We start from the raw sequence: 14,855 nt of genomic DNA, 5'->3' as shown, positions 1-14,855 counted from the left end.
GGGGAACAACTGGTGGCTTTAGGAAGCAAGGCTACACTGCACAACTTGTTTGCCCTCCCTGGTTCATCAGTAGTTGTAGTTTAGATCTTGCTGCAGTGAGGTGCTGCAACTACTTCCATGTCCATTAGTTATCTTTTGCACTGGTATTAGATCCCTCACAGAGAAAGAATACTAATGTTTTGGCCTCTCCTCCTCACATTTATGGTAAGTGGATGAGCAGAGGTATTTTGGCCTGGCTGCAAACTCACTTTTTTGTTTCTTAGGAACAGCTCAGCTCACTGAGGCAGATATCTAACAAAGCATTGCTTCCTTAAAAAGACAAAACTCTGCTCACAGAAGTTTTTGCTAAATGAATGTGAAACACGATTAGCCCTTCAGCCCTCCATACCAACAAGAATGTTTCAGTTATTTCACACATGAAATCCTTATCAAAATGACTTTCCTCATAAAAAATGTTAAACAGCTTGAAAATGCTGAGCAGAGGCCTTATTTGTCAGAAACTGAACAAACTTTGTTAAGTCCACAGTGAAGGAATATTTTTCAAACAACCTTAATTCTGTTCAAAGGCACTGGGAAAATAATCTTATATTAGTAAAACATGCTCCTAATCTAAAACTACCTTTAATTCTGGTCATTCTTTGGGACAGTGCTAGGAGGACAGAGATAAGATGCCCCATGATTTTGAAGTAGCTTTATAGTTTTATTCACTCGAGGGGGAGAGCAGGAGAGGGAATGAAGGAGTAAAAATGAAACCAGATTACTGAACACTTGAGAATTTCTGAAAGCTAAAATACATTTATAGAGTTTATTTTTTATTTTATTATATGACTTAATTTAGAATTTTAGGTTCTATACTCTTTCCTGGGCAGTTTCTTACCTTTCCCCCTTCCCACACCCCTCATTAGGAACCTGCCTATACTCAGGACATCCTGCACAGACTGCAGAATCTGTGCCAGTGTAATTCCCAGTCATTAATTTTCTCCCTTACAGCTATATTCACCAGGATATTTCCATTTGCAAATATGCAAATTGATGCACATACATTATTTATACACACATTTCCCACAACTATTAAAACACTCACATGTTAGCTGCCTGATTCCTATTTATCCTACATTCCAATATAGTAAAATCAGCTGTTTCCTGGGTAATTGTGAATAGACCACTAACAAATGTGGTATGGACAGGAAATTTTGAGTATCTCTGGAAATATTTATAACATTTGCCCAAAATTTTCATGAAAAAGGCCTGTAGGATGAAATTAAGCAAGTTTAATGAGATGTGTTGGCTTGCTATCATGGAGTTTTGTGGAGAAAGACCTGGAAAATTGTGTATGTGACTATATGTATACTTCCACTTTAAAAGTGGGGAAACCAATGCACTTTCAAAACACTTTCTATTTTTCTGAAACAGAACACCTCCACAAGTTATAATGCTGCTCTAAGTACATGAGATTATTGCCACTGGACTACTAAAAACTAACATAAAGCAGGTACTTAACATAACTAAGATTTTTTTTTAATGCTGCAACAGCCATTTGATTACTGGGCACAATGAGCTTAAAATCCAATGAGTCTACCTATTTAACTTGATGGCAAAACTCCTGCAGTGCCTTTATGTTTTGTACAATTCACAGTTAAATGCACTTCCTTCCGTCTTTTAACCCTCAAACTTAAATTTCCTGTTGAGAACTCCCTTCTGAAGAATGACCAATGAACAAATTGAACAAATTGCCAAGAGTTCTCCAAAGGTATCCAGAGAAGCTCTTGGCAAGAAACTCCTCTCTTCAATCAGCTATTTAGAGACACAACTTGCAGCACTTGTGCTCAGGTCCATCCTGCTAAGGTCCTATGGCATGGGAACACTAATCTATCACCTATCTATCTATTTATCCATCTACAGAGGTACAAGCCAATGGTCTGAAAAAAAATGGCCAAAGAGCCCGGAATTTCTATCTGGTTCTGAAACTCTACTGCTGTATATATTTGACCTCCCACTGCCTCAGTTTCCCCATCTGTAGGATGGGGCCAATATAAAACTGCATGTACACTACTTTATGTGTGCATTCTGTGAGATATGCCCAACGCCATACCTGAGAACAGCTGGGATAGTATTTCCAATGGCAAACACTACATAGGTGTAAAAAATAGAACATTTCCATCTTTTGATCTTATGCCCTCCATTTCCCATGAGCAATAAACATGTAATCAAAGCAATGACTTCAGGAAATTATTTTGCAAGGAAAGAGAGATGCAAAAAAATCTAAATAAGAATGGGGAAAACCTTGGTTGAGCAACCAGGAAGAGTAGTAGTTTTAATTTTAAAAATTTTTGTTAGTCATGCATCGTTATGGGCATTATGAGCACAACTACCTGCCCTGTGGCTTGTGATAACTATCATTACAATACATAGATGAGCTTCCACTTATTCCAAGCCTAACCAGGGTGGACTGTGCCTTCAGAGACAGCAGGAATACAAATTAAAATATTATTACATTTCATATTGGTATAGAGGCTTTCACTCAAAAGTTATCATCTATTTAGCAAACTGACCCTAGAAGAGACCTCTCCAGCAGGGCAGGCCATGGTGGAATCGTTCTTTGAAAGACAAGGAGCAAGTTCCCTGTGCCTGCAGAAATACCTGGCAATGCAGTGATGAAGTCCCGCTGTAACATGGGTTTGAGGTATGAGTTTATATGTCCGTGCTGGTAGTGACACATCTGGGAGATGAGGTGCTCCACAAATTCCACCTGGTCAGACTCAGACCACTGTTCAAAATACTTGACGCAGAGTTCCTTCTCTTTCTCATAGCTTGCAGACAGTTTCCTTTGCTTGGGCACAATCATACTGGAAGTGCCATTGGCAAGTTTGGTCTGTGAACAGGAAGGAGAGAAACAACCAAATCACATACATGCAAAGAAACTGAAGTAGTTTTACAATATTTTGGGGGGTAGACAACAGAAGGAAAAAAGCAGTGATACACAAAGCAGGCCAGACCGTGCATCCCATTTGGTGCTGTCAGTCGGAACGTGGCCATGGGGAGCTGAGCCCTGCAGGAGAAGGCACTGGCTCATGCCAGAGCTGCACACAAAGGACTCTAGGGAGATGGGAAACCCTGAGTGGCAGTTTAATACACACAATTTGATTTATCATGTAGACAGTAAAATGTATTTGGATTCCTAATCTGCATTTACCAGTTACTTCAATGCACCAACAAAAAACTGCATTTGTACTCTGTTTTTTTTTCTAAAGAATGGATTGCTGCTGAAATTCACAGGAAATGCAAGAAATGGATGAGAAAAAAATTGAATTATACCTCGAGAGCAAAGCCAGCTAAAATATTTGGTACATACTTCTTTCACAGAATAAAATATTTTCAACTTTCTGAGCACTGTTAATATCTTGTCAGAAGGAGTCAGCTCAAAGAAGAGTTTCAGGGACAAAACAAAACACTGACATTTCAATTTACTATGTGATAGCAGGACATAATTTCTGCTTTCTAAATGATTTAACTGGAAGAAAAGTGCACATTTTGCATTGCAAGGATATCCTTTGTCCAAGTAAGATTAACTGTTTGCTGGGAAATGATTTTTTCCTATACTGGTCAAATAGTTTTTATTAAATGCTGGAAACATGATTTTCTGTCTTCTATTGCAACAGTTTAACAGCAGACAGCATTAAAATAACAGTCAATATGATTACACCATTTTTATTGACAAAATAAATTTAGAGGTTCTTCATTAATTATCAAATAATTAAAAATAAATTGCAGATATCAGAACACATAAAGCACTGATGTAGGGATGCCATATTTCTGTTCTATGATGGTAATTCCAAGCATCAACCTTACCAGGAGACTTTATTAAATTTAAGGGAAAAAACGAGTCCCTAAATCTTTTTGCAAAGGGACCTAATGAACTAAAAGAAATGCAAGGATTAACTGATTTTACAGAAAAAGAAAGAACAAAAAAGCCTCTTTTCAGCAAGTGCCAAAACAGTAGGCTATTTAGAGACCACAAAATCTAGTTACCAGTACTGGGTTTGGAATGCAGGAATTTCGGGAGTAAATAACTCCTGAACTTCAACATCTCCCAACCCCAACAGCAATGCGGACTTTGGAACACCACAAAACTCGTAATTTGAAAATCTACTCAACTAATCACCATATACACTTCATTTTCTAGAGAAAATGCACCTAAATACTCTTTTTGACATTTCTAGCAGAGCTGGACAGACCTTCCTCTGGTAGCTATGATTTTTAACAAGCAGTTTTTTCAATTTTTGAATTATGATTTGCCCGAAATTTCTTTGAGAACACAGAACATGGTGATCACACCATCAGAGCTCAATTCTGCAGCTCAATGTTTTCAACTTCACTTTTATCCCTGCTGCTCCCTGCAAATGTGTGGCTGTGGCTGTGTGTCTGCTCAGTGTGATGCAAGACAAGGACTCTGAGTTACACTTCCATTCAGTTCTCACATGGAATACACTGACTGCAAGCAAGTCACAGCAGCAGGAAAGAAAAACTCTTATCTTGGGACAACTTTTTATATAGAGAAATCACTAAAGGGTCTGTAGGCATGAAGTCCTATGTGTGAAAGACTGGATGTTTTTTAGCAAAGTCCACAGCAGGCAACAGCCTGGCAAAAAAAAATTACCAGTGGAGTGCATTGAACACCCATGTTAAGGGATTCTGGTAATTTTTTGCAAAATAGATATCCTTGTAAAAATGCTGGATTATGACAGTGGGGGGATTTGTATCCTACAAGCTTGATCTCATTTAATTTCCCATTTTGTTTGCTGTGCATCTCACAGGTTGTCTCTACAAAGCATTTTTAGAAAACCCTATACATCTGTATTTTAATTGGAGAGGCTCTGAAGTCTGACTAATACACTGAGCCTGAGCAGAGTAGACAACTGATGTGCAAAGGCCACAAAGGTGCAGGTCCTTTCACGGGGTGGCACCAAGTTCTGGCCTTTCCTTGCTTTTTGAGTTCCCCAATCACCTCTAAAACATTGGTTTGGGGTATCAAACAGAAGTTGCAACATCTGCAAAAACAGATGATGGCTTATGTGTCTACAAATAGATGGGTCCCAAACAAACACAGGCTTCTTGGGTGGGAAGAATGAGTAAATTAGAGTCCACTGACCAACACTTGTAACAGCTCTGGAAGAGAAATTCCAGGTTTATAAAGTGGTTCTGCTAAGAAAAGCACTTGTTACAGCGTTCATGTCCAAATTGTTGGACATGGGAACACTATGTTTTAGGTTTATACTTCAGGTGCATAATTACAAAGCAACTTGAGACCTGGTTTGCCTCGTTTCCTGCTCTGGTTTCTCACCAGGAGTGAGGACAAGCTCAGGGGTAGGCACGGTGTGCCCAGCAGGTCTGGTGGTCTAAGCAAGCAGGGGACCAAGAGGACAGGACACGCCATGAACACACCAGTTCTGCAGAGTAGAGACAGATAAACTCACAAGGCTCTCAAATCTCTCCAACTACAGTTTAGAACAAACATTTCAGAATTTCAGTTTGAAGATTCCTGAAAATCCACTGGCAGTTCATAGGCCTGTTAGCAAAAAAAAGCATCAACAAAAACAACAACGTCAAGCATCCATATTATTGAATAGTCTACAGCCTCTTCCCTTTCCTGGTACAATAATCAGACCTCACCTGAAAAACAAAAACCTATTCCACATGCCATCCATGCTGCTAGGGTAAATATCCATCCAAATGCACTACATACAGTTATGAGATTTTTATAAGCTTCACATCCAAAGGTGGCAAAGAAGAATAAGCACTGGTAGCCCATCATCTGGGAGGAAATTCGGGTATAACAGAGCAAACTACTAACTCAGAACAGATTAAGCTTTACTGACTTCTTTTTACAAAGAGGGCTATGTGAGTGCTGAGAGGTGCCCCAGCGGGCTCTGGACACCATCATTCATCTGCAGGAACAGTGGAGGTGTCCTCCTACCACAGTGATCCCGAGCTCCTAATCTGTGCCAGCAAACCCAGGGGACTGAATGCCTCAGGTTGGTACTAGCTCAGGGATCCATGTACATGCTCCACTGCAGCCCATAATTACAAGACCATTTCTCCAAATGGCTACATTTAACACAAAGCACATTTGTATGCCCAGTGAAGTAGAAGAGGACTAATATATGAAAGGACTTTAATCTAAATAATGGCTTGCAACTATAGGAAGGGGTAATATTTCAACACAGATAAATAAAGACTGGATAAATCTACTGCTACACATATAAAACAAAATAGCTATGGTATATCACAGCTGTAACCCATATATGCGAACCAAAGTTACTTTTGCTTTAGTTAAGTAGAGAGGACCAAGAAGCCTCCTAAAGCACAGAAAAACAAATACAAGCACAGTTCTCTGATTGCAATATAGCAATAGTCTTTACCCACTCATGTAAGCGGTCACAACTTTTACATATTTTTTTAAAAAGCCCATCACATTCTCTAATCACCAAAGAGGACTTTGTTCAGGCACTTTCCACAGGGTAGATGAATTCAGATTATGTTTCTTAAGGTAAGAAGACATCTCTTAAAGTCCAAGAAAAAAAGAGAAGCTGTCTCCCAGAATATCAAGAATGGCTTAAATGTTCACAGCAAGGTTTGGGATGTTCTGAACCTTCAAGACATCTTCATGCTGAAGCTCTGAAAAGACTCAGCGATTATATCACCAGTACAAATTTCAGTTTCTCCCTAGACAAAAGGAAGGGTCTCCCCTTCCATGTACCAGTACCAAAAGGCCATACAGGGCTTCTCCCCTCCTTCCTGGACTCACTGGGACTCTGACACAGAGAGATGTCCTCTACTGCTTCTTGGCAACTGCAGCATTTCACCCCCAGCTGCTTGTACCACCTATCGTGGCTAAGTCACTGATCTAGACAGAGCCACCTTAACAGGAATTTGGATGGGTCTTAGTGAAGGGGAGGAAAAAAGAGGACATAATGTTTAATTATAAGAAATGATTGAAATAGGCACAGACATACCCCGGGTGCCTCTGCACTGCAGCAAGCTCTAAACTTGTTATCGTTAATGGTTTAAATTTCACTGCGCTAATCATTTCAGGACACAAGCCTTTCTTGATAATCTAATGAATTATTCCAACATCCTTCAGCAAAAAAATCCTCCATGACAGCACTAATTACAAGACGTTTTCCCAGTGCTTATGTAAAATATGACAGAGCAGCAGCTTAGGGAATTGCAGAAAACTGCTTCTAATTTCCACTGAGAAACTGACAAACACCTCTCTTTCATCTCTCCCAGCTCTCAAGTAAGATTTAACTTTCTCATTTAGTTAATTACCGAGTGAGGATCATCATTTTCCCGGATCGGAGCGGCACAGAGCCTTTATCGTGTTAACTTGTGAACTTGATCGATGGCTGCTGCTAAAACTTAATAACTTCACCCCCTGGCAAATTGTAAGATAAATATAATAGGAGAAACTCTGACAGTAAAAACCTGCCAGAAATGAGCGCTGTGTTTATGTTTCTTTGCAGGCAGCAAAAAAACAACCGACAGCTTATTACTGGGTGCGTGTTACTTATATTTAAAAGACTCCAGGCAGTTAACTTTCTGCGTACTGTTCAAACTTTACTCAAAAGATAAAAGACACTGGGGAAAAAAACCAAACGAGGAATGGGATGACAAAGAAAGGAAATCATGGAGGTGTATGTACATCCAGAAGGCAGGACAGGGCTGGAAGATGGCAACTTCACAATGTAAGCAAAGCCACGCTTGTCTCTGTTTTCTGAATATTCTTCAAGATGGACCACATTAAAAATGCCCATAACAGCGAATCCAAACATGAAACTACTTGCACCAGCAGCAAAACCTTGGGAGTTCTGGAGCATGTTAGAAGCATGTGGAAAAAGCAGAGGGATTAAAAAGTACCAGTGTGGTCAAGAGATGATTTGGTTTGATGCCTGTAAAGCTGGTCTTAGCCAGAGAACCTCAGCTCGGTTGGCTTTTCCAAAGTTACTTGTGTGGCCATGGAACTGCTCGCTCCTGCTCATGACAAAGTACCACTGAATACTACTCTGATGTAGCAATGTAAAAAAAATGTTGAAAGGGAACTGAGAATGTATGCCAGGCCTCCATACTAAAGGGCAGTGCTAGTTATAGGAGAATCCTGTTGTAACAGTATTGTTAGCCTGGCCTTAAGGCAGTAACAGCATAATTAAGTGGACACAGGTTCAATTTCTATGGCTGACTTCTTCTTTTTTAGGCTTGTAATTACCAAATGCTGCAGAACTGGTTCCCAGACTGTCAAAGCTAAGCAAAGAGCAAGGAAGTTCTTTGCAGCTCCTCACTGGCAGCTTCCTATAAAAGACCTTCTTTGCTTTGGGAACTTGGGGGTGGTGAGGGGTTGTCTCACCATAAAGGGCAGGATCTCATGAGCCACAGCACCTGAGAGACAAGCGCAGGGCAGCTGGCTCCTCATTTGTCTCCTTTGCAGGATGAACCTGGTTTTCCAGTGTTTGAGTTGACAGCAAGGCTACAATGCTAGGTCATTAAACAATTCACTCCATTTACTTTTATTTTAAAAGCTCAGTTTAGAATCTACCCATTTCTGCCCACCTCCATCCCACAGAACAGCATCAGAGGTTAACCATGGGTTTAGCACATATATGGACTTACTCGCTCAATACTGAATTACTTTCCACGCTGCAAAGCTCACTGAAACATTCTGAAAAACGAACATAACCCAGAAGTAGATGATCATCAATCACATCTGAGAGTCAAAAAGAAAGCACTAGGAAAGAAACCATAGCATCTTTACTGTTTATTTTCAAGAGAAAATTGAAAATACCCACATGAAATTAACACTATCCAAGGAAGTAGCAATTTTGCCTGTCTGGGGCTTTAGGCTGCTTGTCCACATCTGGTTTCTAATCACACTGCAGGAAAACTTTGATAAGAATGAATACACCTAGATGAAAGATCACTGGAATTATGCTGGACACAGCAGCCTAACCTGCTGCACTCCATGAAATCCTGGGAGGGCAATAGTTTTCAGAGGCACCATCTAAGTACCTATGATATGGTGTCAGCCTGGAGGGCACCTGGCTAAGGATATTACCTCAGATAGGGAAGAAAAGGAGAAGGCTGGTTTTGTTTAGGGCCAGAAAAAGCTGCAGACACCTGAGAAGTAACACACTCAGTCTCTTTAGGGACTGAGGAGAGAGGACTGAGTCATGGGCACTTGCACATGGGCCATACAAAGAACAGCAATAATACCTTGCTGGAGAAGCTGCTGCCCTCCCACACTGCTACACAGTAAACAGCAACAGGGAGAAAAGATTAAAAAACTATTCTTTTAAGCTAATACTTAATGTTTCAGACAGACTAATAAAGTTTAATTGTCTGGAATCTCATAGCCTCACTGTAAACTTTTCCTTTGATATAGGTCTCCCACCTAGATTTTAAGTGTTGACAAAACCCTCCAAAACAAAAGTTCTCTGATACCAGCAATGGATGTGACTTGGGAGTCCCTCTCCTCCTCCTCCCTTATCTCCAAGTTGTCTTTGCAAATAACAAGCACTGATGAGAAATCTGCTTGCATCAGCACAGCACTGGCATATGCTACTTTCCCAAACTACAATCCCTGACCAAATGCAAATGTAACACATGGGGGGAAGGGCAAACACCATCACTCTTAAAGAGATAGATTTCAGAGCACACCTTTTACCATCTCTGAAATGATCACATACAAATTTCAAAGCAAATCCTCCAGTAACAACAAATCACTTTGAGTGGAAACCACCAAGGGAAATGCCTTCTTCTTTGGCATGGCTACCAGAACCAGAGTTGAACTGCTGGGACAATTACATGTTATTGCTGTTAATGGGGGGAAGGGATATGCACATTATCACTTAGAGAACCAGCCTACTAAAGTTATCAGGTAATGGCCAGTAGCAGCAAAGGGCTCATTTATGGCAGGGAAAGGCGTCAGCAAGCTCTGCTCTAAGCAGCAGTTTCATAGTTTTCTGGAACAGTTGCTTCTGGTTTTAAAACACTCAAGCATGATCTACTGCCTGAGTGAAGTTACTCTTTACAGGTGTTACTGCTGATTTTCTTCTTTCTTCAAGTGCTCCCTTAATTCAGAGAGAAAGGCAGCCAGAACAGGTAAGTGGACTCAAGTGATTTGAAACATGGCTCAACAGGGAAGACTAACACCAGTGGGAACAACACACAAACAGAGGGAGAGAATGACCAAAAAGACTTGTTATCTGCTCTCAGTAACACTGCTGAGATTTTCAAACCACTTGGTTCTGCCTGCGTAAAGCTTTTATAATCAGGAAACACAAGCCCTCCAAGACAGTTTACCCAGTATTATTTTCCTTGAGTTTTTTCCTGGGAGATGCATTTTTCTACCAACAACATAGAGGGCACAAGAACATGAAACTACCTGGCCAAGGCACCATGAGTGATTCAGAACTGGAAGTTGTGAATATATATACTGGAAATCATACACCTTTTCCCAGCTACAGGAGTACTACATATTTCCAGGGATACTGGAGAGATGCAGTGAACAAAAACCCAGCAGCATTCTGAAGAACCTCAAGATTCATGTACATATTGTGAACGTACTCCCATTGTGAACGTACTCCTTGGATCTGCCTGCAGGGTTGGCTACACGAGCGCTCCCTAACCTATTTCAGTCAAAATAAGCTTGTTAGCAAAGACCTGCTATTTAAACTGTCTACACTAAAACATCTCATCTGAAAGCAGGTTTGCAGTTTTGCTGACAGATCCTGGAGGGCAGCAACCTGTAGCAGCCAGGCAAGGCTGAGTGGTATTCTTTTCCACTTGTGCAGCTAGACCTAGAAGAGGACACCTCATCAGCTCACACTGACTGATACCAACCTTATTGCTCTTAGCAGTCACCACAGAGATTGCAGTAAGAGGACAAGTCCATTAAATATTCTTGTACAGTGTTAGGTCCAAGCTGGTCAGTGGGCTGCAGCCAAAATCTTTGCCAGATTTTGCCTTGTAGCCTCCTATAATCCCTACAAAATCATTCAATAACCCTGACTCCCTAATGAGCACTGCCTTTTTGAGATGAGCTGTTCTGTCAACCTTTTAGTCAAGTTTTACCTTGCTGGCCAACTGGGGTGATTCCCATGGAGGACCATTGCTGAGGAAGGTGGATGTGTTTGGCCTGGAGAACACTGGGGGCTATCTACTAGCCTTCCACTACCTAAAGGGAGGCTACAGAGGATAGGGAGATAGAATTGTTCCAGAAAGGTGTGTAATGACAGGAAGAGGGGCAAGAGGAACAAGCTACTGCAAGCAAACTCTGGACATTAAAAGGAAGACTTTCAAAATATGAGTGGACAAGATTCCAAGGAAAATGAAATGGTTGTGAAGGTAATCCTCCTCTGAATAGACAGTTGGACTGGAGACCTCCAGAAGTCCATGATACCCTAAAGTTTTCTGTGACTTTATACCTTCAGATTGTATTGGTCCATTCTTTCATTGGTATCTGGCAAGAGGTTAATGACCTGAGGAATAGACTCCAAAAATATAAGTGAAGGACATTGTTTATTGAATTCTCAATCTTCAGAAGTTGTATTCAGTGGGACAGGCCAAAAGTTGTTGATATATGAAAGCACATGACAGAGGAAAGGCCAAAACCAATACCCTCTGCAACAAGTGACCAGCTCTAATCACAACAGAGCTCCAGAAAGGCATACTCAGCTTCACAGCCGAGTGGGCTTTGTCCCTATCAGCTGACACTCAAACTGCACAACTCAGAAACCCATCTCAGACTCCTACACTAAGGGTTCCTCCTTGACTCAGTGCTAAGATGCCAATAACCTTTCAAAAATCCCTCAAACTTACTTTCCTATCGTATCAAGAACATAATCAGTGTGAGCACATGATATGAGAAATTCCTCCCATCCTCAAGCACTGATGCATCCCATTGTACATTCAAAAATCACCAACCCTTCCTGTAGCTTCTACTAAAATAATTGGCTAAACATCTAAGAATCAATTACATGCTGAGTAAAGTAGTTTCTCCTTCCAGCAGTTTTAAATGTATTCTCTTTTAAATATCATTAGGTATTCTATTGTGAGAATTGTCTTCCTTCGTGAAAGGAAGGGACTATTAGACTTTACCACTGCATGCTATTTGTTGAACACCTCTGTGATTCTTCTCACTTGCTTTCTGTATTTTAGGTAGCTCATAAAAGCCTGTATTAAATCTAATAATAGTATACTCTCAAATACACTATTTGCATCTTCTCATCTAGTAAGAGCAATTTGGTATCATATCTGAAAAAAACATATGCAAGCTTCTGCTACAAAATAAAATTAAACATCAAGAGAAGTCAACGTTTCCTTCCACAGACCAAACTCTCGGATGCACCACTAACAGCCTGTTCCTCCGAAGGAGGGGTTAGAGCTCCCTCTAGCACCCTGCAAACCAAAGAGTCATAGATGCTAAGCTGTGACTATCTGACCTCACCCAAAGCTGTATTGGGTAATGTTGTTCATAATTTTTATTTGATTTACTTTTGGTAGTCACATGAGTAAATAAGAACATATCCACTAGTTTACCTGAAATTCAAGAGAAACAAGTGCCAAGAGAAATTCCCTGTATAATCGATTTAAACCACTCAGATTGCTATAATTAACTGGTCTCTATTTGAAAATGTAATTTAGAACAAGCTGAAGGATTATCGTGTCAGCTGCGTCTACAATGTGAAATGCAGCAAGAAATGAAATGAAAAAGTTGTTCAAAATTTTCAATTCTCATGGCATAAAGAAGTCTTGCTCCTTCACCCCCCACTTTCAGCTGACAAACATCCCAACGCCTCATTCCGCAGTTGTGAATTACGTGTTTCTATTTCAGCATTAAATATTGAGTAACTCCACTCAAGTAAAACTGAAAAGGTGTAACTGCTGAGTTCTGCACAATGCTGAAGACAGAGAAACATGTCATGACAGAAAGAGTGTCAGCCCTTTTTAATCATAGGTTATTACTTATTAATTCTTGATAAACTGAAAGCTGGAAGTACAATGTGAAAATGAGAAAGGAAGATGGGAGCCAAGTCTTTCGAGTTTTACTCCTAACTCTCTGCCTTCCTGTGCTGCCATAGGCAAGTCACTCCATTTCACAAGCCTATCAGTTAAACAGACCTATCCTAACACACTTCACACAGAGACAAAGTACTGCTTAATGCTGGGAATGCCTTTGGTGTCTTCTGCTTGTCGAGGGCAATGCCACAAGGTGACACCACACCACACAAGTGTAAACTTCCCCTCAAGCACCTGCAAACAAATCTGTCACTTAAAAACTAAACAAAACAGACTTGTTAGTAAAGGCATCGTTAATTAGAAAAAAATACAGCTGTACTAATAATTTCCACAGCCTTCCAAAGCTCAACCAAAAGTGGAGTGTGCTAAGAAAAAATTTCACCTCGAGTCTTCTCAAACCGACACAGAGCATCCCAGTACCGTCCCAAAATCAACACAGACCTGGCAATAACTCGCTCCCCCACGAAGGTAAGCGCCCTAGGGAGGGCGAGCTTTAGTCTTCTTTACTCATCACAGCAATTCCCATGTGTAACCACCAGGGGGCTTCTGAACACTGACTGGCTTTAGAAGTTTGGGATTTTAATACTAGTATGTGACAGAGATGAGGAAATACAATAGGATGTGCTGGGCTATCCACAGCTACGTTTCATGGCTCTGACAAGTCCAGTAAGAAAGACTAGAAGTAACTAGACCCGAGTAGATGACAGAAGCACCTGACCAAAACTTCCCAACATCGCCCGCCGATGTGCCTCAGTCTCTGTCTGACAGCTGTCCTTGCCATTTTGGGCCCGAACTCTGTACAGTCCTCCTGCTGCACCCAAATCCCGCCACACAGACCTTCCTCCTGTCATACAATGGCATCCAAGGCTGCTCCTCTTATCCCCTTAAGAAGATGTGGAGAAAGTAGCTGGCAACAACTTCTCTCTCCCCACACCTCTCACAGGTGGCAGGAAAGGATCACAGTTCAGTATCTGACCTGTCCAGTGGCAACAAAAGGACATCTGAAGTGAAAGCAAGACCTGTGCAGTTGCAGATCTGTTAGTGATGCTGGCAGCCCTCAGCTGCACTGCCTCTCGGGCTGCAGCTGCAGTCACCTCTTCTCTCCACACAGCTCTGGCTTGGATACAAATGAGAGACAGGTAAGAAGTTGTGCTGACCGAACTCCAGTAGGACACCACCAGCAGTTCCCTCCCCACAAATTCCCAAATAGTGAAACTTTTGAGACCTCTGATCATACCTTCAGTTGTAAGGTAGATGTTCTGTATAGGTAAAACTTGGGAGAAGCAGGTACTTAGCAAGGGGAACTTAATTGGGACTCATGAATTCAATACTGACACTGCTCTGAGCAGAAGTTTGGACCTCCTCAGGTATTTTCCAACCTAAGTCACTCTGTGTTTCCAACCTCATTGCCAGGCTTTTGGAAAGAAAATCAATTTAGATTTTGACTGAAGCCAATTTACAGGTATCTGATGTTGATGTATTTCATTTATCATAAGCACAATCTGAAACTCCTTTTAAAAGATGCTATATAAAGAAATTTTTTATAAGACTTTCCATCTCTAGCCTTTGCTGTTGTATCATTTATTTTTTGCAGTAACCAAATACCACGTTCTTCAAGAGTACTGCAGATATACCTGCTCTCTGCCTTTACAATTTGAGAGCATGCAGTATTCACAGACCTGTTTAGACATCCACGCCTCACTTTCAGTTCCATGCTCCTCCAATTATTTAAATTTTTCCAAAAACTGACAATTTTGTTATGATGCACATGTTATTTAAGAACT

General features: G+C 40.9%; 1 protein-coding gene across 9 annotated transcripts in view; it reads right to left on the bottom strand.

Moving 5' to 3' along the window:
• The window catches only part of BTRC (beta-transducin repeat containing E3 ubiquitin protein ligase), a 113,499-nt gene that overhangs the window by 20,648 nt on the left and 77,996 nt on the right, over positions 1–14,855 (bottom strand). For all 9 annotated transcript variants that reach the window (XM_071564414.1, XM_071564418.1, XM_071564419.1 and 6 more), the window contains one exon: positions 2,641–2,872. In XM_071564414.1, coding sequence (XP_071420515.1) covers positions 2,641–2,872 — 232 coding nt within the window. The remainder of the gene's footprint in view (positions 1–2,640; positions 2,873–14,855) is intronic.

This window comes from Pithys albifrons, chromosome 9, assembly GCF_047495875.1.
Source record: "Pithys albifrons albifrons isolate INPA30051 chromosome 9, PitAlb_v1, whole genome shotgun sequence".
Classification (NCBI taxonomy): Eukaryota; Metazoa; Chordata; class Aves; order Passeriformes; family Thamnophilidae; genus Pithys; species Pithys albifrons.
Note: the sequence above shows the minus strand (reverse complement) of the source record. Positions and strands in the feature narration are given on the sequence as shown.